This window comes from Protopterus annectens, chromosome 16.part0, assembly GCF_019279795.1.
Source record: "Protopterus annectens isolate FY-2018-M chromosome 16.part0, PAN1.0, whole genome shotgun sequence".
Classification (NCBI taxonomy): Eukaryota; Metazoa; Chordata; order Ceratodontiformes; family Protopteridae; genus Protopterus; species Protopterus annectens.
This window is the reverse complement of record NC_056750.1, coordinates 854602789-854626918: the sequence shown is the minus strand read 5'-3', so window position 1 is coordinate 854626918 and position 24130 is coordinate 854602789. Positions and strand designations below refer to the sequence as shown.

The window sequence follows — 24130 nt, the reverse complement described above, 5'->3', positions numbered from 1 at the left end:
CCACACCCATTCCAAAGAGAAAACTCCCAGATGTACACCCCATCTGCGAGACCCAGCAGCTGCAGAAATTTCAAAGCTGCTAGAAAAAAAGAGTCATCCAACCAGTCCCAGCGGACCAAATAGGATTCGGAACTTACTCAAGGTTCTTTTTAGTTCCAAAGAAAACAGGGGACTGGAGGCCGATTCTGGACCCTAAGCCATCTCAACACCTTTGTCAAGAAGGAAAAGTTCCGAATGGTCACGCTTCAATCGATCCTTCCATTCTTACGGAAGGACGACTGGATGTGCTCGATAGATCTGAAGGACGCATACTACCACATCAAAATGGCCAGGGCGTCCAGGGATCATTTGCGCTTCCGGCTGGGAGCCAGTCACTATCAGTTTCGAGCCCTGCCCTTTGGTCTGACTACAGCCCCCAGGGTCTTCACCAAATGCATGGCAGTGGTAGCGTCTCATCTGAGGCGCCTAGGATTCCAGGTGTTTCCGTATCTGGATGACTGGCTCCTGTCTGCCACCACCAGGCATCAACTGTTACAAGCCAGGGATTACACCCTACAACTTTGTACACACCTTGGAATTTCAGTAAATTTCGAAAAATCTTTGCTACAGCCATCACAGCATATCTTATTCATAGGAGCGGAATTAGATATGCATCATTTAGTTCTAAAACTTCCTACAGAAAGAATAGTAGCACTTCAAACCAACATTTCCCTTCTGCTGTCGTCCAGAAAGTCACCGGCAAAAATTGTTCTGAAAGTCTTGGGTCTCATGGCAGCTTCTCTCATTGCGATACCATTGGGAAGACTGCACATGAGAGTGCTACAATGGCTTCTGTTTGCACAATGGTCATTCCAACAACTTCCACTGACTCACGAAATATTGATAACGAAAACATGCAAATCACACCTAATGTGGTGGTTACAGACTTGCAACCTATCCACCGGAAGACCGTTTGTGCTACCCGCGTCAGCGGCTTGATAACCACGGACGCTTCCCTGATAGGGTGGGGGGGCATCTTTCAGGGACAGACAGTCCAAGGCGAATGGACCAATCTGGAGTACAATCTGCACATCAATGTTCTGGAGTTGAGGGCAGTGTTTTTGGCGTTGCAACACTTTGCTCCCCTTCTTCCTCCAGGGACCATTGCAGTTCAGACAGACAACATGTCCGTAGTCTGGTACATAAACAAGCAAGGGGGAACCAGGTCTTACCAACTATGCAGAGAGGCCATGAGAATTTGGCAATGGGCAGAGTCCACCGGTCGCTTTCTGATCGCAACGCACATCCCGGGTTCATCCAACGTTATAGCCGACAGGCTGAGCAGGGCAATACTATTGCCTCACGAGTGGTCCCTCAAACAGTCAGAAGGATTTTTCGCAAATGGGGCCAGCCTACCTGCGATCTGTTTGCGTCTCCAATGAACGCCAAATGCAGGAGCTACTTTTCCCTATTACCCCCTAAAGGGGAAGTCCCCAGGGACGCGCTGGTGCACGATTGGCCCCCGGGTCTCCTATATGCTTTTCCTCCATTTCCCCTGATTGCAAAGTTTCTACAGAAAGCCAACAACCTTCAGAGGACTATTATTCTCATTGCCCCGTTCTGGCCTCGTCAAATTTGGTTCCCCTTTCTATTGCATCACCGCATTCGGGGACCTTGGATGCTGGACCCAGAGCCAGATCTACTGACTCACTCGTCAGGAGTTCCTCACCCATCTCTAGAATCTCTCCATCTAGCAGCTTGGCTGCTCCGCTTCCCTTTTTAGCCAGGTCGGTTCCCCTTACATCGGCGGTTCAAGATATTTTAGTAGCTTCTCATAAAGTTTCCACTACAAAGACTTACACCAGTAAGTGGAAACGTTTTGTCTTCTGGGCGGAGTCACATCATTTGGACCCTGTTAGAGCTCCGTTAAACAAGAGTTCTTGACTGAACTATTTCATGAAGGAGCTTCCCCGGCTACTTTAAGAGTACAGTTAGCTGCCATTTCTAACTATCATGTAGAAGAATGTGGTGCGCCTATTATGGCTCACAGACTTTGTAAAGCCTTTTTAAAAGGTTCTTTTCATATCAGACCACCAGTCAGAAGTCCGACATCACCGTGGAATTTAAACCTGTTGCTCTCTAAATTGATGTTGCCACCCTTTGAACCAGCTTCAAGTTGCACATTGAAATTTTTGTCATGGAAAACATTATTTCTAGTGGCCATTACATCTGCTAGGCAGTGTCTGAGCTTCAGGCCCTTTCGGTCAAACATCCTTATTTAATATTTCATTCTGACAGAGTATCCCTCGCACTAATCCATCCTTTCTTCCCAAAGTTTGTTCTTCTAGTAATATTAATCAGTCCATTGAATTACCCACCTTCTTTAAGAACCACTCTAATAAATTGGAGTATATGTTGCACAAACTGGACGTCCATAGACAACTCAGATTTTATTTGGATAGAACAAAAGATCACAGGAAATCTGATCAACTATTTGTAGCTTTTGCTGACAGCAGAAAGGGTCTTGCAGTTACGAAACGAACTCTTTCTAAATGGCTAACTGACTGTATCACATATGTTTATGAAGCCTCTGACCAAACATTATCAGCAAAACCCAAAGGACATTCTACCAGATCAGTGTCTACATCTTTGGCTCACGCAGCTCTCTTACCTTTAGACACTATTTGTGCGGCTGCTACTTGGGCTAAACCACATACATTTATCTCTCATTACAAAGTGGACAGGGTTTCTAGGGATAGGGCAACCTTTGGTTCCACTGTGCTCAAGAACGTTCTCCCTTGAGTTCCTCAGGATCATGGAGCTAGGGACGCTACCCATGTGTAAGAACAAAGGCGAGATTGAACACTCTCACATAAAGAAGTTATGTCCTTACCATAACGTTCCATGTGGAGTGTTCATCTCGCCTTGGTTATTACACTCCCACCCTTAGGAAGAACGTTCGATTTGGTGCCTGGTCTGGAGTATTCTCCTTCTGCTGTTGCAGTATTAGTGTTACTATCATACCCTTGGTATGTTTGTATATATGTACTTTTATGTATATAGTTGGCATGTGTGCGTGCTTTATGTCTGGTTTGCTTGCAAACTAGATCTGAGGTAAAGGCAGAGGGGGATTGTGGGTATTAGATGCCCTCGAGCTTCTTCTCGATGCAGAGCTTGCAGTCGGCCGGCACGGAGCCGAGGATCGGCTCCGAACCCATGTGTAATAACCAAGGCGAGATGAACACTCCACATGGAACGTTATGGTAAGGACATAACTTCTTTTTCTGCTCTGTCAACGTCAGGAGCCTTGTAAATAAAGTTCAAGAACTCCATCCTTAGATAGCTAACGATACTCCTGACATAGCTATCCTAACTGAAACATGGTTAAAACCACACCATCTGGACAGTGAAATCATCCCTCCTGGCTATAATATCCTTAGATTAGATCGACCTAAAAGAAAAGGAGGAGGAGTCCCCATACTCTACTCCAATTGTCTCTCCCAAATCAGTCCCACACTAGACTTACCCTCCTCCTCACCAGCTGAACTCCTACTGACCAACTTCAGACTTAACAGTTTCAATGCCGTAACTGTCGCAGCAATCTATATTCCCCCTGGTGATAATATTAACATACTTGAGAACATCCTATCTCACCTCTCACATACCATCCACAATGACATAATTATACTGGGAGATGTAAATATTGATTGGCGTACAATACAAGCTCCCAACACTACTACCTGTATAAACCTACATGGGTTTTAGGAACTAATCGCAACCCCAACCTACATTAATAATTCTCACCTACCTAGCTCCCTTCTTGACTGGATATTGGTCTCCTACCCTCAAAACTAGCATAACTCCCAAACCCTTCCAAATGCCCTCAGCGACCACTGCCGTGTAACAGTTACTAGACATACTCCCCAACTTACTAAACCTAACAGATTTAATACCACCCACTCACTTTCTCACTTCTGTCCTAACTCCTTTATTCACCAACTTTCCAAAATTAACTGGTCATACCTCACCACTCTTCCTTTAGATGAAGCTATCTACTCCTTCAAAACTACATTCCTAAACATTCTTCACAGCCTTTCTCCTCTTCGTACAATTAGAATCAAATCTAATACTGCTCCCTGGCTCACTAAATCTACCAGAACTCTCACGAAAGACCGGGATAGAATTTGGAAAATGTGGACTAAAACTAGGACCTCTTCTCTTCTTCAGAAATATAAAGAACTCCGAAGTAAAATAAAAAAAAATCATCCATTATGACAAAATAAACTTCTATGCCAATCCTCCCTCTACTCTCAAATCAGACCCAAAGAAATTCTGGAGCTCTATTAAACAGACTCTTCATCCAGGAAACCCTTCCTCTCCTAACCCATGCCCCAGTGCAACACCTGAAGACATAGCCAACGAATTTAACAATCATTTTATAAACTAAATAACCTCCATAATAAATCCCCCCCCCAGAAACAACACTAGCACCCCCACAAACTCTATACCTCTTCCAAACCCTCCTAACTCCATCTCTCTAAAAGCAGTATCAACTAACTATGTAAAGTCATTACTCTCTAAACTTAAACCTTGCTCCCCATCTGTTGACAAGCTACCCTCTTACTTCCTGCAGATTGCCTCTGAACCTCTTGCCTATCCTGTATCCATCTTAATCAACCAATCCATTTCTGAATCCTATGTCCCCACTGTGTGGAAGAATTTCTTTACTGTACCCATTCACAAAGGGGGTAACTCCTCAGACACATCCAACTTCAGACTGATTGCCATACTCTCTCCACTCTCAAAATTCCTACAGAAATGCATTCACAAGCAGGTAATGCATTACCTTCACCAGGAAAACCTTCTCACACCCACACAGCATGGTTTCCGTCCCAAGCATAGTACAACTATTGCACTCATATCATTCATCAGCATAGTCTCCCTAGCTCGTGATAATAAACGTGTCTCATACCTATTCCTTGACCTTTCTAAAGCTTTTGACACTCTCTCTCACCCACTTCTTCTAGATAAACTCACTAACTTAAATTTCTCTTCCCCTACTATGTCCTGGTTCTCCAGCTGTCTCTCAACCTGCCAGCAATCAGTTAAATGGCTCTCTGCACTACCCTCTCCTCTCACTGTACAAATGGGAGTCCCCCAAGGGTCCGTACTTGGACCACTACTCTTTAATATTTTCACCAACTTGCTCTACTCCCTTTGTCCCCAGTCATCTCTTGTGCGATATGCTGATGACTCAACTGTTATAACCATTGCTGACAACCCAACTGACCTCCACTCAACTATCCAGGTATCCGTCCACACCACTGAGACTTGGCTTAGTGATAAACTAATACTTAATCAAAAAAAAAAAAATTAAGCTCCTACTCTTCCTGCATAAAGACATCACCACACACAAAAGAACATTTACCATCTTATTCTGCAACAACACTATCATCTTAGCTGAATCTAGTAGTAAATTGCTGGGTGTTACAATAGATGATCAGCTTAAGTTTGATCTCCGTATTACTAACTTGGTAAAAGGAACTCATCAGAAACTTGGATACCTTTTCCGTAGTAAGAAATACTTAACTAACACTGCCTGAATAACTCTCTCCCAGGCTTTATTACTCCCAACACTCCTGTACAGCTGCCACATATTCACAAACCTAAATTCTACACTTATTTCCAAGCTTGAAACTACCTGTAATAAGATCGTCAAATTTGCAGCTAACCAAACATACTGTCACACTACTGCTTAGCACTACAACAACTAGACTGGCTAGAATTCCCTCAGTTGCTCCAACTGTACCAACTGCAAATCATCCACTCTATTCTCTATCTACCCTCCTCCTGCCCCAGCCTCTCCACTATCATATGCAAATATTCCCGTGCTAGGACGCTACGCAGCTCAAATCAAGACTTATTAGACATCTACAAACCCAAAACCAAAATAGGCTGCTTTCTCTATAACTATAACCCAGCTACATCCTGGAACCAACTCCCTTTGAAAATAAAATCCCTCCAGCAAAGCAAAAGTTTCAAATTAGCCACAGGGAGATACCTTAAAACAAAGTGGTCTTGCCACTGTAGCCAGCCACCCTGAAACCACCATCCTTTCACCTGTTTCACCACCTCACTCTTACTGTATCTCTAACACTATTCCCCTGCCTCTTCTACCTCTTCCCTTCCTCTATCTCCAACCAATCTTAATTCTTAGTCTCAAAACAACCTACCTGTCTAGTCTGTCTCCAATACTCTACCTCCCCTACATCTCCTACTAGCCATTCTTACTTTCCTTCCTTGTTTCCAAACTCCTATACAACTAGATCCTACCCACTTTAAATAAGTATCTGCCTAACTATTAACTCATTTTGCTCTAAGCAGCTTAAATAATATTGTTACTAGTCACATTTCCTTCTGCTAATTGTTTAAAACCTTGTTTGTAACAACTCACATACTTGTCTGCCAATTGTTAATACTCTGTATAACTGAATTGCCCGAGGAGCTTTTTTCTCTCCAGGTCTCTGCTTGTAAGATCCTATAGCTGATTGTTACTACTGTTACTAAAATTTAATGAATTGTTTTCTAGTCCTGAGGGAGCTTTTTTCCCCGGGTCTCTGCTGAAAATGAGGCAAAAGCTCAGCCAGACTAACCCGGTTAACAAATGTAAAATAAATAAATGAAATCAATAATGTTTTGTGGCTTCTCAGCTACTTCAGTATGATAACGTTTACACAATCCTTTCAGTTTTCAGTCTTACTATTAGTATGTCACAACTAGCAACAAAGGTGTGCAACTATTTCCAATTCTGTTTTACAAAACCTACATTTTTCTGCTTTTCCCACATGTTCAGTGGACTTTGTAAGCCAACATGTATGTAGTCCAATATCCTGGGCCACCAATATTAACCTTTCGTCTTTTAGTTTAAACTCACCTCTGCTTAAACCATTCATCCTTTTGGTCCTTATCGATATGTGGTTGTTCCAAGAGTTTTACTTGCAACTTATATTTCTGCATTCTCCACATTTCTTGCCTTCTGATCTGATCCTTCATCTTATAATTCTGTCTTTTGGCACATTCAGTTGCTGCCTGAGTTTTTATTTACTTCTGGTTTGATTTTCATTCCCGCTTGACACTGATATGCTTTTGCTAAACTAAGCAGGGAAGTAATCTTAGACTTATTCTCTTCATATTTTAAAACTTTCACTATGTCTGGTTCTTGTGAGGTCAGCAGCTATGTATGCAGTCCTATGATTGCATATCTATGCATGTAATCAGTTTCGAGGAAGCATATATCTCCTTCAGAATGAGGAATATGTATTCTTGGTATGCACTGATTTTAATAAGTCATTTGATGAGCATGAAGCATTGTTCTTGTTTACCTGTCCAACTGATCCAGTACCTTGTGATGCCATTTATTCACTCCAAAACTGTAGGTTAGGCCGGGAAGAGCAAATTGGTTTATAGCTTGGACATTGTTCCAAGATGTCAGAACTGTTTTCAGTATAAATTTTAGTCTTCTGAAATATTCCTTACTAAGTTTTACTTTCATTTGTTCATGTTTTATTGTTGACCCTTCACCAGTTCCCAAATATTTATACACTCCCTCTTACTCAAGTTCCTTTATATCTCATTCCTGTCACCGATGGATATTTTCTTGGTGCTGCAACTTTCCTACTTTAAAGGTTGCTTTTGGACATTTATCAAGACCAAATGACATTCTTATATCACCTGAGAAAGTTTGAAGCACTTTTTATTTAACATTTGTTTACTGGGAAAGTCCGACTTGGAACAAAGCCAATTTTCAGGGATGGCCCAGGGAGAAACACTCCAGATGCATGTCTTTGTAACGTGGGAGGAAACTGGAGTACCCAAAGAAAACCCACATGAATGCAGGGAGGACATGCATACTCCACACAGAAGGCACTCCAGCCAAGAATCGAACAGGAGAACCTCTTGCTGTAAGGTGACAACGCTACCGCTGCTCCACTGCACCGTCCAAACACTTGTATTTGTGCTTTCAGTTCCTCATTGGACAAAACTGTACAGTTTTAAATCATCCACAAAAAGAAAATGAGAAGTATTTACACTTAGTTGTTTTCTGGGAACCAAATTGTAGCCATGACCTAATCTGTTAAGTAGACAGCTTTATAGGTTAAGGGCAAGACAAAAGAGCAGCAGTGACAGAGTCACTCTGGAATAGCCCCCTTTGGATTTTTATCCCTGGAATAATATGTTTTCCTTTATCATGGCTTAATTGCAAAGTGGTCTGCCACTGTTTCATGGTCAGTGTAATGTAATCGATCAGTGTAGGGTGTGTATCGTACATTTTAAGCACTCTCTTATCCATGAATGTGGGTTACTATCAAATGCTTTTCTGTAGTGTACCCATGCCATACTTGGATTCTTCCCTTTCTTACAGTTCTTCATTGTGACTTTAACAGCAAGTAATCCTTTGTTCCATATGACTTTCTTTTGTTACCCTTTTGTTCTATTACCTTGATTGAGTATTCTTCTAAATTATTATAAACTCTGTCAGCATCAGTTCTAGTGTATAGTTTCTACATTGGCGGAAGGCATGTTATTGGTCTATACATTTTAGAATAGCTTCCAGGTTGATTCTAAAGGAGTAGTATTGTTTTTCCTGTTAACCAGGTTGGCGTCAGTTTAGGGTGCGCATAACAATAGTTCTTACTCATGGCTAAATCTTCATTTAAATGTGTCAATACTTTTAGCCAGAAGGTTAGGTGGCACTTCTGGGCCTGGGGTTTACCATTTAGGAGCTTTTCTTAATTGTGTTTTACTTTCTCTGGTCATTACTTCGTCCCAATGTTCTTCGTGTTTCACTGTTGCAGTCATTACATTTGGGTTATCTGCCTACAGGTAGCACTCAGCCGGCCTGAGTATCAAAGTCTTGGATCCCTGCATCAGATGCTGTCCCTTCTTCCATGACGTCAGGTTGTCAGGGGTATAAAACATGCAGCCAATGCCATTATATCAGTCTTTCTTGCCACGCAGTGCCCGAAGCAGAAGCAGTTCGCAAATGCTGGTCGTCCAACTCCTGAAATTTTCGTTTTCGAGTTTCAGAACCGAAGTCTTCAAAAAAGCTAAGTACCCCATTGGAGATCCTTTTTCTTGCTCTAAACCGATGTTAGTAAAAGTTAATAATTGTATTACCTGTGGAAAGCAAATACTTCATAAAGATTTTCATTCGTATTGCATTTCTTGCTTAGCCCCAGACCACAACTTTCCTCGCTGTCGGTTATGTGCCTTATTCAACCCCCAAACTATTCGTCGTCAGTTTATTTTTGCTGCAAATTATTTTGGTACTCAGTTTAAATGGCTTCAGTAAGCCATCCGACTACCGACATTCCGAAAAAACGTAAAGGCAGAGACAGACCGCATGGGTCCAAAACTGGCGACAACACTTCTGTTAAGCTAGTTGCCAGTTCGCTGGTACTCAGTGAGGTGCTTTCGCAGCCCCTGAGACCCGCTACTTCAGATTTGTAGGCCTCTACTGAGACCCATTCGGAGTCCAGTATGCCACAAGATGCTTCTTCGACAATGGAACCTGCAAATGTCTCTACCTTGTATGGGTCTGGAGCCGCTGTGCAGGCACCGGCTTCTGAGGGTGTATTCAGGCCTACAGACTTGCATTTCAGACTGACGCCATCTTCTTCTTCTAGGCCTAAAACTCGACCCACACCTAGAAAACCGACGTCCAAACTACATGGTCAGGCCCATATGTCTAAAACACAAATGATAAGAATGGCTGAAGACCTTATTACTCTAATAAGGGGAAGCCACCCTTCTCTCTCTAAGAGACCTAGAACTAATTTTCCTTCTGATTTTTCTGATCAGGATTCTGAAGTTTCTGTTTCTTCTGATGACCTGGATTTGCCCTTATCTACCTGTGAGGATTCTGATGCAGAGGACTCAATTCCCTCTGCTTCCCCTCCAGAAGATTTTTCTTTTGGTGAAATCTTGCACACTCTTAGGGAGTATTTCCGCTGGGAAAGCCAGGATTACTCTGACTCCAAAAAGAGGCTTAGGGAATTCTTACTCCTTCCTCAACACAGGCCTTTAGCTATCCCTCCTGTCCTGGACATTGTAGATGATGCCTTCTTGGAATCTAGCCTGGCCCCAGACACTTTAACTCCAGCTCCCAGGAAACCTGACTGGTATTAGAGTACCTGACTCTCACAAGTTCCTCTTCAAGAATCCTACTGTGGACCCAAAGACCATTTCCCAAGGACCTAAAGGCATTAAGGCTACTACTGCCAAAAACCCTACCCCCTCTGATAGAGATTCCAGGGCTTTAGACAGATGGGGTAAGAAGGTATACACTTTTGCTACTTTGTCCATTAGGGCCTTTCAACTGCCAGTTTCATATGTTAAAGTATCAACAGCATATTATGGGACTACTTAAACAGAAAATTATGTTGATTCCTGACTGTGCTGAAAATAAAGATTTATAGGATTTAATTCATTCTACTGAACAAGTTGGTAAACATACTTTGCAATGTGTTTTTTGACACTTTAGAAGCATCTTGCAGGGCTGCTGTCACTGGGTCTGTTCTTAGAAGGCATGCTTGGCTTTAGGAACAAAATTTGCCAGAATCATGTTAAAGCTAAATTACTGGATGCTCCTTTAAACCAGGACCACCTGTTTGGTAACACAGCAGAAGAAGTCCTTAAAATGATGGAGGAAAAAGCTAAATCTATGCAAACTGTTAAAGATTTCCTGCAAGTACAGCCTCCCAGATTTAGTAGGCATTGGCCTTCTAAGAACTGGTCCTTTCCTGTCTCTTCCAGGCCTTCTCAGTCCAAACCCAGGAACACAGGAACAGCAGACCACACCTAGGCTACAGTCTCAAGGTACTCACAGGCCTAAGCAGTGGGGGGCACCCACTTCCAAAGCTGGAAGTAGTAAGACACCCCCTATGGAAAAATGTCACAATGACTTAGCTTCCAAGCCCTGCTCAACTGCCTGCTTCCTTAGGGGGAAAAGATCGCCCTGCATGCAAAAAACTAGGAACTCATTACCCAGGACAAATGGGTTTTAAATATAGTTTTCCAAGGATACAGATTACACTTCCACACCTTACCAACCCCAAACGGTTGGCCAGACCTACCCCCAAATCAGTGGACAGAGGCCCAACAGTAGGTTCTCTCTCTTCTAAGTGTCAGGGCTATTCAGCCTGTCCCAGCAGAAGAAAGGGGACAAGGTTTTTACTCAAGACTTTTCCTGATACCCAGTAAAGACCGCTCCTGGTGTCCTATTCTGGACCTCTCTATTCTAAATACCTTTTTGGTAATCCCAATATTCAAAATGCTAACACTTCAACAGCTGCTTCCTATGCTAGGCAAAGATGTCTGGTTGGCAACCTTAGACTTAAAGGAAGCTTACCTGCACATCCCAACAAGGGAATCTTGCAGGAAATACCTACGCTTCAGAGCAGGCTCTGTGTACTGTCAGTTCTCTGCACTTCACTTTGGCTTATCTACTGCGCCCAGGGTATTCACAAAGTGCCTAGCTCCAGTCATTGCATTTTGCAGGCAAAGAACTATTCAAATATACCCATACCTGGACGATTGTCTAATTCAGGCAGAAAGCCAGGACATACTACTAAAACATCTGGCATTTGAAAATAAACTTCTAACCTCACTGGGGTACACCATAAATGAAAATAAATCTCATCTAGTACCCTGCCAACAGATTGTATTCCTGGGAGCAAGCTTGAACACAACTTCCCAGATGGCTTACCTCACACCAGAGAAACAAGTTTGTTTGACAGCCTACTTCAAACTACTGGCCACAAAGACCCACCTATCTGCAAGGAAAATCCTGCAAGGCCTGGGGTTCATGGCCTGTTGCATTCTACTAATTCCATATGCAAGACTGCATATGAGGAAACTACAATGGTATCTAAAAAGCCTATGGTGTCAACATTCTCAGGACCTGGAATCAATGATTGCTGTCATTCATTGCATAAAGACAGAGTTCCTTTGGTGGGCAGAGGCCTGCTACCACAATAAGGGGCTCCCATTCACTCTACCCCCTGCCGCCCAAACCCTAACAGATGCATCAGACTATGCATGGGGGGCTCACTTGGCTGGGCAATGCATTCAGGGCAAATGGAGCCAGAGCCAGATGCACCTGTATATCAATTAAAAAGAAATGTTAGCTGTACAGAATTCCCTGACAGTCTTCAAAGACCACATTCTTCCAGGACAATTATTGGTAAAGACAGACAACACCACTGTTATGTGGTACATAAACAAGCAGGGGGGATCCCACTCGTACCCTCTCTGCAGACTAGCCATGGCTCTGTAGAACACAGCCTTGAGCTACCAAGTGCACCTACAAGCTCAATTACTGCCAGGCAAGCTAAATTCACTGGCAGATGACCTAAGCAGAAATCTCATGGACCCACACGAGTGGAAACTGGAACCAAAGATAGTCAACCTTTTGAGAAACAAATGGGGCAATCCAGAGATAGACCTGTTTGCCTCCCCCCAAAACTACCAGTTGGACAAGTTCTGCAGAAGGACTTCCCACAGTCAAGCTTGGAAAGTGGATGCCCTGTCCTTCACCTGGGAAAACCTCTCAGTTTATGTCTTTCCCCTTCTGCCTCTCCTCTCGAAAGTTCTGCTAAAGATCAAGCAGGACAAACCAAGGACAATACTGATAGCACCAGACTGACCATGCCAACACTGGTACCCCCCCTCTTGCGCAGTATGTCACTGCTGGAACCATGGCACCTGCCTCAGACCCCTTTCCTGCTGTCCCAGCAGGAGGGCCAGATTCTGCACCCTCAGCTTCAAACCCTGCACCTTGCAGCATGGCTAATGCCTTGAGCTCTCCAGTAGCATCCCACAGTAAGCAGGTGCTAGATGTAATTTTGGAGGCAAGGAGGCCTAGTGCTAGAAAATCCTATGCTGAAAAGTGGAAAAGATACTGTTCCCTGAAGCCAGACTCGGGGGATGGGCACAATAGTGCCCAGCTTAATGCATATTCTTCAGTACTTAACAGAAATGCTCCACAAGGGTCTTTCCTTCTCGTCAATTAAAATTCATGCCTCTGCCATTTCAACACATTATAATACTGAACCCACCCCTCTTCTCTCACCCCCTGCTAAAGCAATTCCTCAGAGTGGCCAAAAATTTAAGACCACCCAGGAGAGCTCCTACTCCAGCCTGGAACCTTAACTTTGTATTGGAAAAGCTCACTCTACCTCCTTTTGAGCCAGCTGCAACTGCAGAGTTGAAATTCCTTTCTTGGAAAACAGCCTTCCTTCTAGCCATCACTTCAGCAAGAAGAGTGCCTGAATTACAGGCCCTCATGGCAGTGGAGCCTTTCATCATCTTCCATGCAGACAGGGTCTCCCTCAGGACCAATCCTTCCTTTATGCCCAAGGTGGTGTTTAGTGTGGCCCTTAATCAGTCCATTCATTTGCCTACTTTTTTCCCTAATCCGCAGAACAAAGGAGAACGAATACTGCACTCCTTGGACATGCGCAGACAACTTAGATTTTATTTGTCAGGACTAAGCCTCTCAGAAAATCTGAACAGCTGCTAGTTGGTTCTGCTGCAGGGGCAGAGGGGAATGCCTTTTCAAAGCAGACAATTTCTAAGTGGATAGCCCATTGCATTCATTTCTGCTATAAGCACCATGGAAAACCTACCCCACAGGGGATAAGATCACATTCCACCAGGGCTGCATCTACCTCTACAGCCTTTCTCAGAGGAGTCCCTACCAGGGACATCCTAGAAGCTGCTACCTGGAGCTCTGTACATACCTTCACCAAGCATTACCACATGCCTGTTTTTTCTAAATCCAAAGCTGGTTTTGCCACTGCAGTCTTGCAGGGCTTAATAGCTTGTCCTAATGCTCTCTAACTTCCTCCTCCCTCCCTCCCTTAGCTTTGGGAATCAACCCAAATGACTGCAACAGTGAAACACGAAGAACATAGTACAGTTGTGTACACTTATCATAAATGTAATGTTGGAGTGTATTCACTGTTGCAGTCCTGGTTACCCTCCCTTCAGCCCCCTGACTTCTCTTGGCTATACCTTACTTCTTGTTTAGTGTATTACAGCTTTCTGGTGTATTTGCTTTTTGCTGGAGGTGTAACGTAACATATAATTGCTTCCCATTATGGGGGCATTAGACATCTGGGGCAAGAAAAACTGATGTAATGGCATTGGCTGCATGTTTTATACTGCTGATGACCTGGCGTCATGGAAGAAGAGACAGCATCAGACACAGAAATCCAAGACACTGGTATTAAGGCCGGCTGAGGGCTACCTGCAGGCAGATAACTCAAATATAATGACTGCAACAGTTAATACACTCAAACATGTACATTTATGGTAAGTGTACTCGTGTACTTTTCATATCCTGTTCATTTGAGTTTCTTATTCTTTGACTTCTTCATGCATTCAGCATCTTTGTTGTGTTCCATAGGGTCTTCACAGATCTTTTTCAAAAATGTGTCATGTCTTCTTTTTGTGATTGTGTTTCTGTTCCTTTTTCCATGTTTCCCAGTCTCTCTCAAACTTTTTTGGGTCAGCAATAAATTACTTATTCTGTACTTTTCTTTTGTATTTATCTGCCTTTGCTGATATTTTTAGATTATTATTTGCAGTAGTGTACAATAAGTCCTGATCTGTTCCAGTACTGTTCATTGCTTTTATCACATCTGTCTTTAAGTATTTTTGTTCATCTGTTCCCTCTTCTTTACTCTTAACAGTGACACTTCTTGTCGTAATTGCTTTCTAGTTTTCTCTGATGCTTCCATGATGGCATTTTGATTTCTCCCCTTCCTTTCCCTTACTGCCCTCTGTTTTTGTGGCAAGGCTTAATCTGTTACTAATTTAGCTACACAGTAATGTATTATATTTACGTTTGCTATATCACATGAATTTCTATGAACAGTCCTGATTATTGTGTTAATTTGTTTTATCAGACTTGTAACATTTTGGGTCATAATGACTTTGTAGTCTATTTCTTTCATTGATCTTAATATCCATCTGAGGACTCGCTGGACTATCACTCCATCTCTATTAAATAAACAACTCTTCCCTTAGATTATTTTCTTGTAAATTGAGGGCACATTCTTTGTTCTCTGTTTTCTGTGGGCATTCAACAGAAAGTTCAAGAGCATCTTCCTGTACCATATTCTCTTCAGTTTCATCCTGTGTCATTTGTTGCTCTTTCATATGGGAACTCACTGCCCTATCACTCCACAACATTGACTACATCAGAGTTGCCACAGTTTACTGTTCCTTCCCTTGCTGTGCAACATTAACTGAACATTTATACTGGTTTCCTACTGAAGGCTCTAAAATGTCTTCATATGGCAGCTGATCAGATGTTTCCTGCGCCATTGTTTTTCCTTAATTTGGGGATTGTTGTATTTTGCTGTGATGTTATCAGAGTTAGATTTTCTTCACTAAATCCTTCATTTCCCAGTTATTTCATAACTTTAGCCCCTTTTTTAAACTTTTACTTTACTAACCTTTTGTTCTATATTCTTCCTTTGTGATCTTATTTTTTGTATTGTGAAATTTTCCCTGTCTGGGTGCCTTTGCCTGTATTTCTCTCTGAAAATGTTTGGGACTGCCTTTTTTTGTGTTGACCAGTTTGGCTTTCTCCTTTTCATAAATATTACACCATATCAGATCTCTCTCCCTCCCATGTCCATATTTCTTTTTATACCTTTCAAAAATTTCTAGGTTTTGTTCTTTTTTTGCATTTCCTCATTTGCTTGTTTTTCCAAACGGCCCAAGGTTTCTTGGTGTATGTAATGTTTTAGATGAATCTGTTATACTAGTGAACACAAAGTTGCATTTGAAGCTTTTTTTATGTTTTTCCTTGTGTATTTTTTTTTCTAATTTCTGTTTTAATCATTTTGTCTGTCTTGTGTTTGGAAATTCTGGGCTTCTTGCATAATAGTGACAGTAGAGAATTTCTTTCTTATCTTCAATAGTCCGTGTTATCATCTTTGTAGTATTATGGCTCTCTTTTGGCCAATCAGTTTTTGTGGACTACTGCTTCCTTCTTCAACAGGGGGGACATTCTCTCCCTGATCCTGGCCTGGCCCCATTGTAAGAATGTCTCCGTGTCTTGAGCATTCAGCACTGTCATTTTTCCAGTCCTAGCATCAGTGTGCCTACCAGGGTTGGGCACTTTTTTTGTCATGGGACTTGGCCACCCAGCGGTTTCTCATTTTTAACCTACTTTTGTCCATGATGTATGCTATACAAAAACAAACAAAAAACCCAGGGTCCACACCAAGACTGCGGGTGAATTCCGTTCCAGCACTATCACTCTGCTTAGCTTGTTGATTCTCTCTCCAGTCCGTAACAGAACAGTTCCATGTTTAGGACTGATTCATTTGCCTGGTTGAAGCTTTGATTGCACCAGCAGTCACTATTTTCTAGAAGGAATTTCTGAATAAGACCGCCCACGCAAGCATTTGATTTCTGCCTGCTTCTTTACAAAGGTGGTATTCCCTGCTGGCAAAACAAAAATTGGCTCAAGTAACCAAGGAAAATTTTTAATAAATATGACTGTGGTTACATGAGCCTTTTTTTATTTGATTTTTATTTTCCCTGGCTCGTTTTTGTTCATTTATACTTGTTTACTGGGGTAGTGCACTGATTTCATGGACCATTTGCAGGTGCATCCCAGATGAATGGGAGAATGGGATCACGTAATGGGATTTACATCTACAAGGATATGCCAAACATGTTTTACCTGCTTGAGTTCTCTTTTTACATTTTATGTTTTATTCCTTGCCAGTAGCTGCCACACACACTTTTTTTTTTTAAACTGCTAATGTTCCCTTGTTGCCTCCCATTTCCAAGACACCAGCCATCTCTTCTGAGTCAAAGCCTCCTCCTATAAAAGACAAAGAATGTCTTTGCAGGTCTAACCATGTTGAACTGTAATTTTCCCAGTGGTGACAGTGATACAAGGAGCCAGATTCCCTTCTCTCATTTTGACCCCTAATTTGTAGAGTTCTCTTAGTCTTTCAGCAGAAATGAGGGAGGCCCTCCGAGCCACTTTCCTTTCCTCAGATGACCTTACAGAAGGCCTCACATTTTGCACCTTGTTTCTTTGCTGATACTTTTTGTCGCTATATAACCTGCAAGAAACAGGGATGTTATGAGGGTAAAATGGTGTGGCACCTCATGGTCCAAAGAAGGTGGACTTGAATCTCCCACGGTCAAAAACTTCCAAACCTGGAAACACTGTTCCTGCAGAAACCCTGCTTAGGCCTTCCATTGGAAAGGTCCCTACTGTCCATTCACCAGACAGAGACCCAGACCAAGGACAGAGTAAAGCAGTGTGTGTTTGGATTTACCCCCTTTTCCCTGTTTATATTTGGCCACATCTGCACTTCCAGATGTAGTAGATGAATTGCAGCACAACAGTTACTGGACGGTTTATTCAGCGAAAAGCATAAGGGCTTAACTTCCTTGAATTTTAGAAACCTCATCATCTGCATGGACTGGAGTGCTATGGAGTGGGCTTCTAGGACTGTGGGATCTAGTAGGTCAGTTTGTTGGTAGCCCTTTCTGCATTTGACCTAATTTGCTGTGGCCAGTAGGTTGAAGTTTTCAAACGTCCTATTCGTAAGCCCATCCTGTTTGGTCCTCAAGAAGTAAAAAAGTTATCATAAGTGCACAAAGGAAGCAAGCCAGATCCTGGCAGCTGTGGTTAAGTTTCACAATCACCTTCATTTACAGCTTCTGATGTGGTTCCAGTGTTGCGTATGTAGCAGGCAGTCTCTCCACTCTACACCTCAGTAGGATTTTGGGGCCCAGGTTTATGGTGACCATCGGAACCTGTAGTCAGCCTCATTGAGGATTGCAGCAGTCCTCAAATTGTAATCCTTGCCATACTGTCTTCCACAGAAAGCGGTCAAGGGAAATTCTCCACCCATGTTCCAGTATGGAAAAAAAGTCTGTGCGCTCATTGGCCAGGGAGAATATTGCCACGAGAGCTATATCCCTTTCCTCCTGCCACCATGGATCTTGTCATTAGCCTTGTTAGGCATTCTACCCTTTCAAAAGATGATAGTGGAACTTTTGCATGTTCTTCCTGTGACATGAGAATGCCCACAAATATCTGGAACTTTATTTTAGATTTTAGTGCCAAGAAAACAAGAACCTTGAGGTGTTTTCTGGATTTTGTTGACCCAAATACATGTATGCACTTAGATGTAGTAGATTGCCACTTTGCACTTTATTCTCTCATTTCTGTAGAGACAAAATCGGATGTGCTATTTGGATTTCCCAACAGCCTATTTGCATATCAGAGTTGCTAAGGAGCAAAGAAGGTTTTAGACTTCATGTAGGATCCCATCATTGCAGCTCTTGCACAGTCCTGTCTGAATTTTCCTCTGCCTCTAATGTGTATACCAGATACATGCATCTTGCAGCAGCTCACCTCATGCTGCCAGGGTCTGACATTTCTTTGAAAGGTGTCCTTCATATTAGGCCCCCAAGAAAGTCGATTCCTCCTTCTTGGGACCTTAACTTTGTTCTTGAGAAATTAACTGAACTTTATCTTTGATACTGTAGTTTCTTCTTCTTCTTTGCTGCTCAGTACTTGGAAAATGGCACTGTTTGTGGCTGCAACTTCTGGCAAGAGGGTCTCTGAACTTCAGGCGCTCATGGCAGTCCAATCATATTTTGTTTGTTTTTTTTTTTTTTTTCCTCAGGGTCTGTCGTCTTACAAATCCTTCCTGTATGTCCAAGGTGGTTAATGATTTGTCTTCTTTTCTCCCCTCTCCACAAAATGTCAGTGAGAGAATGCTCCACACCTTGGATTTACATAGCTTAAGTATTACCTGGATAAGATTAAAGATGTCAGGATGTCCAAGCAGCTTTTGGTTTCTTTTTATCCCAGGAAATTGCGTTTGGCCATTTCCAAGCAAACCATCTCCTCCTGGATCTCCATTGGTCAAAAGGACATTTTCTTTTGTAGTTTTCATGGCAGAAAGATTTCCTGTTCTGTTCATTCTCATTCTACCTCTTCGGGTGCTTTTTTCAAGGGTCTGCATACTAGATCCATTTTAGAAGCTGCTTACTTTGTCTGTCTTTTGTACAACACTTACTGAACATTGCAAGTTGAGTGTGATTTATACGGCCAGGGTGGGCTTTGCCAGGGCCATCCTTCATGGATTCTTAGAGGGGCTCCTCTATGGTGTCTCTCTTCCTGTCTAGTAGTGTTTGCCCTCTCCCAGCTGTAAAGAATACGGCAACAGTGATCTGGTACTGCACAGTACAGTTTAATACCTTACCATAACGGTAGATGGCCTAAGTTTTACTATTGCAGTGTTCTGCCCCCCCCCCCCTTTGTCTTGGTTGCCCATCTTTTGACCAAGGCGATCTTGTTTTACTGTCTTCCATTGTTCCTTTTTTCTTCCTCTTGGGCTGCTCTGGTTCTTGTGAGGCTATTCAGTTCCGATGGTTAGGTGCTCGTATGTCACATATGTACCTTATGCCTTTGACGTAGGACATGCACCTGAAGTACAGCACCTGGAAGGTATAAAGGCTTTGGTATGTTGGTTGGACATTCAGCTGTCCTCAGCAGGACATCCCAGATGCAAAGAATGCTGCAAGAGTAATTAAAAGCAGGACATGAACTGTTATGGTCAGCTCTTGCAGAGCTGTACGTTGTGTGCACTTACTATACAGATGTGTGTAAAAAGGTTAACCATCATTAACGTACTCCCATGCCTCACCGCTTACCTCAGATTATCACTAACCTCAGTAAGAAGTGGATAGAGTGAGCATGAGAGAGATAGTGGTGCTGTGCATGATAGGAAATGGCCAGGTGTCTGACAACATGGGAGAGCTTCCCATTGAAGCAGATAGCCGAAGCAGCACCTTCATTCAGCAATGGAGGCCCACATAACAGAGCAGGTGTGTTGTGTTGGAGTTAAGCCAGGTTTCTGTCCGTCTCTTCTATCACTCATCATCCATTCATGCCCTAGATGCTGCAGACACAGTAATTACCCTTGTGATATAACATTGTTTGAGGTAACTAGCATAAAGTCACACGTTCAGGAACATTTCATTCAACAAGTCAGGAGAATAATTGCTCGGTGTCCTTCCTCTGGGGATTTTCTTTAGAGACCTTTCTGACTGTTTGTTGGTTCTTTCCCATTGCTTTTGTCCACACACACAAACTTGACAGTAGATGGTTTACTTTTTTAATGTCTCCAAGTATTTTGGGTTTCCAATACCATGACTGGAATGAACCCCATTCATAAGTCAAAATATGATTAAAGTTCATGAAATTAGTACTGTTTTCAGTCTTTGATGCCAGCACAGCACCTGCAATGTGCCCAGTAATGACTCATGAAGTTTGTATGGGGTTACATGTATTGGTAACGTATCTAAATATGATTGTAGATTTTTTTTTGTAAGACCCGTTGCTTCTACTACTATTAGAACTGTCTGGGCATCTTTCTTCTACTTGGCTCTCATTTCTGCCTGCAAATCTTGATCTTTTGACTTTGCGTCGCTCTGTATGCAAGACACATACACTGGGTGTGGCGATTTCAATGATCAATGCTACTTTTGTCTTCTTTTCTTGGACCACTATATCCAGTTTTTTAGCATCTGTCTTTTGAACTGTTGGCAATGGGTGATCCCATGTGATGTAGAATTAATTTTCTGTGATGCTTTGTGGCTCATGTTTCCAGTGTTTTTCAGCCACTTCAGTACCATAATGTTTGCACAATCCCCAGTGCAACAGTTTTGCCACATCAGTATGCCTTTCATTATACAGTCCTTCTGCCATTAGTATGTCACAACCAGCAACGAGGTGTGCAACTGTTTCCAATTTGGTTTTACAAATACTAAATTTGTCTGTTTCTCCCACATGTTCAGTGGACTTTGTAAACCAGAGTGTACGTAGCCCACTATCTTGGGCCGCCAATATTAACCTTTCATCTCTGGTTTGAATTTGCCTCTCTTCAACCATTCCTGCGTTAGTTCCTGATCAACATGGGGTTCTTCCAGAAGTTTTCTGTACTTGTAACTGTATTTATGCATTTTGCACATTTCTTGCCTTCATAGCTAGTCCTGCCTGTTATTTTCTTTATATCTTTCCGGTTTAATTTCTTTTACTGCTTGACGCCTGTGTACTTCTGCTAGATTAAGCAGAGAAGCCATCTTAGATTTATTCTCCTCGTGTTTCAAAACTTTCACTACATTTGGGTCTTGTGAGGTCAGCAGATGTGTGGAGTCCCAAGATTGCAGATCTGTACATGTAATCAATTTCAGTGAGGCCCATCCCTCCTTCGCAACGGGAAATATGTAATCTTGGGTATACACTAATTTTTATAAATCATTTGGTGAGCATGAAGCATCCTTCTTGTTTTCCTATTTAATCTATCCAGTACGTTTTGGGGCCAGTCACTCCAAAACATTAAGTTAGGGCAGGAAGATCAAATTGTTTTATAGCTTTGATTTTGTTCCTAGATGTTAATGCTGTTTTCAGTATTAATTTGTCTTCTAAAGTATTCCTTACTGTGTTTTATTCGCATTTGTTCATGTTTTGTTGTTGATCCTTCATCAGTTCCCAAATATTTATGCACCCCCTCCTGCTCAAGTTCTTTTATATCACATTCATGTACCAAACTGATGTTTTTTTGGTACTGTAGCTTTCCTGCTTTAAATGTTGCTTTTGCACATTTATCAAGACCAAATGACATTCTTATAATATCTAAAAATGTTTCTACAGCTTGCAGTTGTGCTTTCAGTTCCTCACCTGAACTATGCAGTTTTAAATCATCAACAGAGAAGATGAGAAGTCTTTACACTTTGTTGTTTTCTGGGAGCCAAATTGTAGCCATGGCCTAAGCTGTTAAGTAGACAGCTTAATGGGTTAAGGGCAAGACAGAAAAACAGCAGGGACAGTCACCCTGGAATATCCCCCTTTGAAGTTTTATCCCTGGAATAATAATTTGTCCTTTATCATGACTTAATTGCAAAGTGGTCTGCCACTGTTTCATGGTCACTGTAATGGAGTCGATCAGTGTAGAGTGTATCTTACACATGTTTAAGCACACTTTTATCCATGAATGTGGGATACTATCAAATACTCAATCCATGCCATACTTGGGTTATTCTTTTTACATTTCTCCAGTATGACTTTATTTAACAATAAATGACCCTTTGTTCCATATGACTTTTATTGCCCTTTTGTTCTACTGCCGTAATTGAGTTTTCTTCTTAATGACTACAAACTCTGTGTCAATCCCCGTGTATAGTTTATACGTTGTCGGAAGGCAAGTTATTGGCCTATAATGTTTAGGGTAACTTGCAGGTTCACTCTTAAGTAGCATTGTTTTACCTGTTAGCCAAGTTGGTGTCTGTTCATGGTGCGCATATAAATAGTTCTTACTCATGGCTAAATCCTCATGCAAAGATGTTAATACTTTTAACCAAAAGTTAGGTACTGCATCTGGGCCTGGGGTTTCGAATTAGAGGCTTTTCTTAACTCTGTTTCAGTCTCTGTGGTTGTTACTTCATCCCATTTCATATCCTGTACCTTTAAACTTTTTATTCTTTCTTTTACTTCTTCTATCCATTTACCATCTTTATGTTCCACAGGATCTTCATAAATACTTCTCCAAAATGTATGTATTTCTTCTTTCAGTTCCTTTTACCCTGTTTGCCACTTCTCTGTAAAACGTTTTTGGGTCATCAATAAATTGCTTATTTTGTACTTTTCCTTGATATTTATTTGTGTATCTGTTTTTCTGCCTGTGCTGAGAGTTTGTTTATTTGCGATTAATACAAATGAGAGCACCCAGGAAGCCTAGAACGAAGTCCAGTGAAATGCTGCCACGCTCAGTCAGGGGTCGCCATAAGCAGGATTGCCAACAAATTTACTGAAAGAAAACCTTCTCCCATAATTAGGTGCTACTAGGTCTGTATGGGACTGATTTTTAAGTGTTTCCCAGAAGAGGACAACTAACCTTATTTCTCAGCAAGAAAGTTAAGAATCCAGTGCAGTTTGTGTATTTGGGTGGTTGTCAGTGTATTGCATTTATTTTATTCTTATGTTGACCATTTTCTTAATGAAAAGAATTTCAGACTTTGCAGCTAATTGGAGGGTACACTTAAATCTATCTTTTTTTTTTGGCATGTGATTATCTACTTCGCAGGAGGATGGCTTGAAACTCACATTCCAAAAACACAAGCTTCTCCTGAATGGGGCCTTGGCTGAAGGGCAAGCATCATTATTCAAGAAGAAGAAGGGGCTGAAGAGGGTCATGGAGGTGAGAGCATATTTCTTCATGTTTTAGTCCTCATAGCATATTATCTCTCTGTTTTTTGGGAAATAACTTAAGCACTCAGTCATGTAGCCAGCACAGTTCGTGTGTCTGCTACGAGCATTGCACACCTTTGAGATTGATAATGACAGAATCTGTACCCTGTAAACCCCCTACCCCCTAACAGTTTCTTAATGTTTGCCCACAGACGTCTGTATGTGGAAGCCTGTCTGGAGCTGATGAGGTTTGATTTCCACCACTGCAAAACAGACAATCATGTGGGTATGTAAGAGACGGGGGGGGGCTCTATGATGATCTACTGCATTACCCTATATATATCTGATGACCACCAAGTTAAAGTAATAATTGTAAAGTACACAGTACTCTGATTCAGTAACCAGTTCCCCAAATGCAAACTGGCCTCATGCACAAGTGGAATATGCACCTTTGCACTGCGTATGGGATTCTTATAGTCCCACACTAACTAAGGTTACTCACTTGCCACTTACATAGCTGTGTCTTTAGCCTAACAGCCCAAGCCTCTTTCTCACTGCTTTCTCTGATGCACAGTGAATTCCAATTCTACTTACTCACAGTGATTCTTTCAAACCATTTATTTTCATTGGCTCACACACAAAAAAACACTCGCACAGTTTCCAGAGAAAACCAGCAGAAATCCTCCAATTCCCCACAGGCGTCTTTCTGCTAAGGCAGTGCTGCCACGACTCTAGTTTATTGGGCTAGAGACCTGACACCAGTTGCTGGGCCATTCTTCATCAAGTACACATCAGTGGTAACGTGCTGAAGCATTCTGGCCAAGGAGGCTGATGCTACATCTTGCA

At 42.1% G+C, this 24130-nt stretch overlaps 1 protein-coding gene across 1 annotated transcript in view; it reads left to right on the top strand.

Annotated features, from left to right (window-relative positions):
* Positions 1–24130, top strand: part of CHD8 (chromodomain helicase DNA binding protein 8) — a gene marked incomplete in the record, with an annotated part of 4119653 nt that overhangs the window by 3900928 nt on the left and 194595 nt on the right. Inside the window, 1 exon segment of the mRNA XM_044057960.1 lies at positions 23181–23294. Coding sequence (XP_043913895.1) covers positions 23181–23294 — 114 coding nt within the window.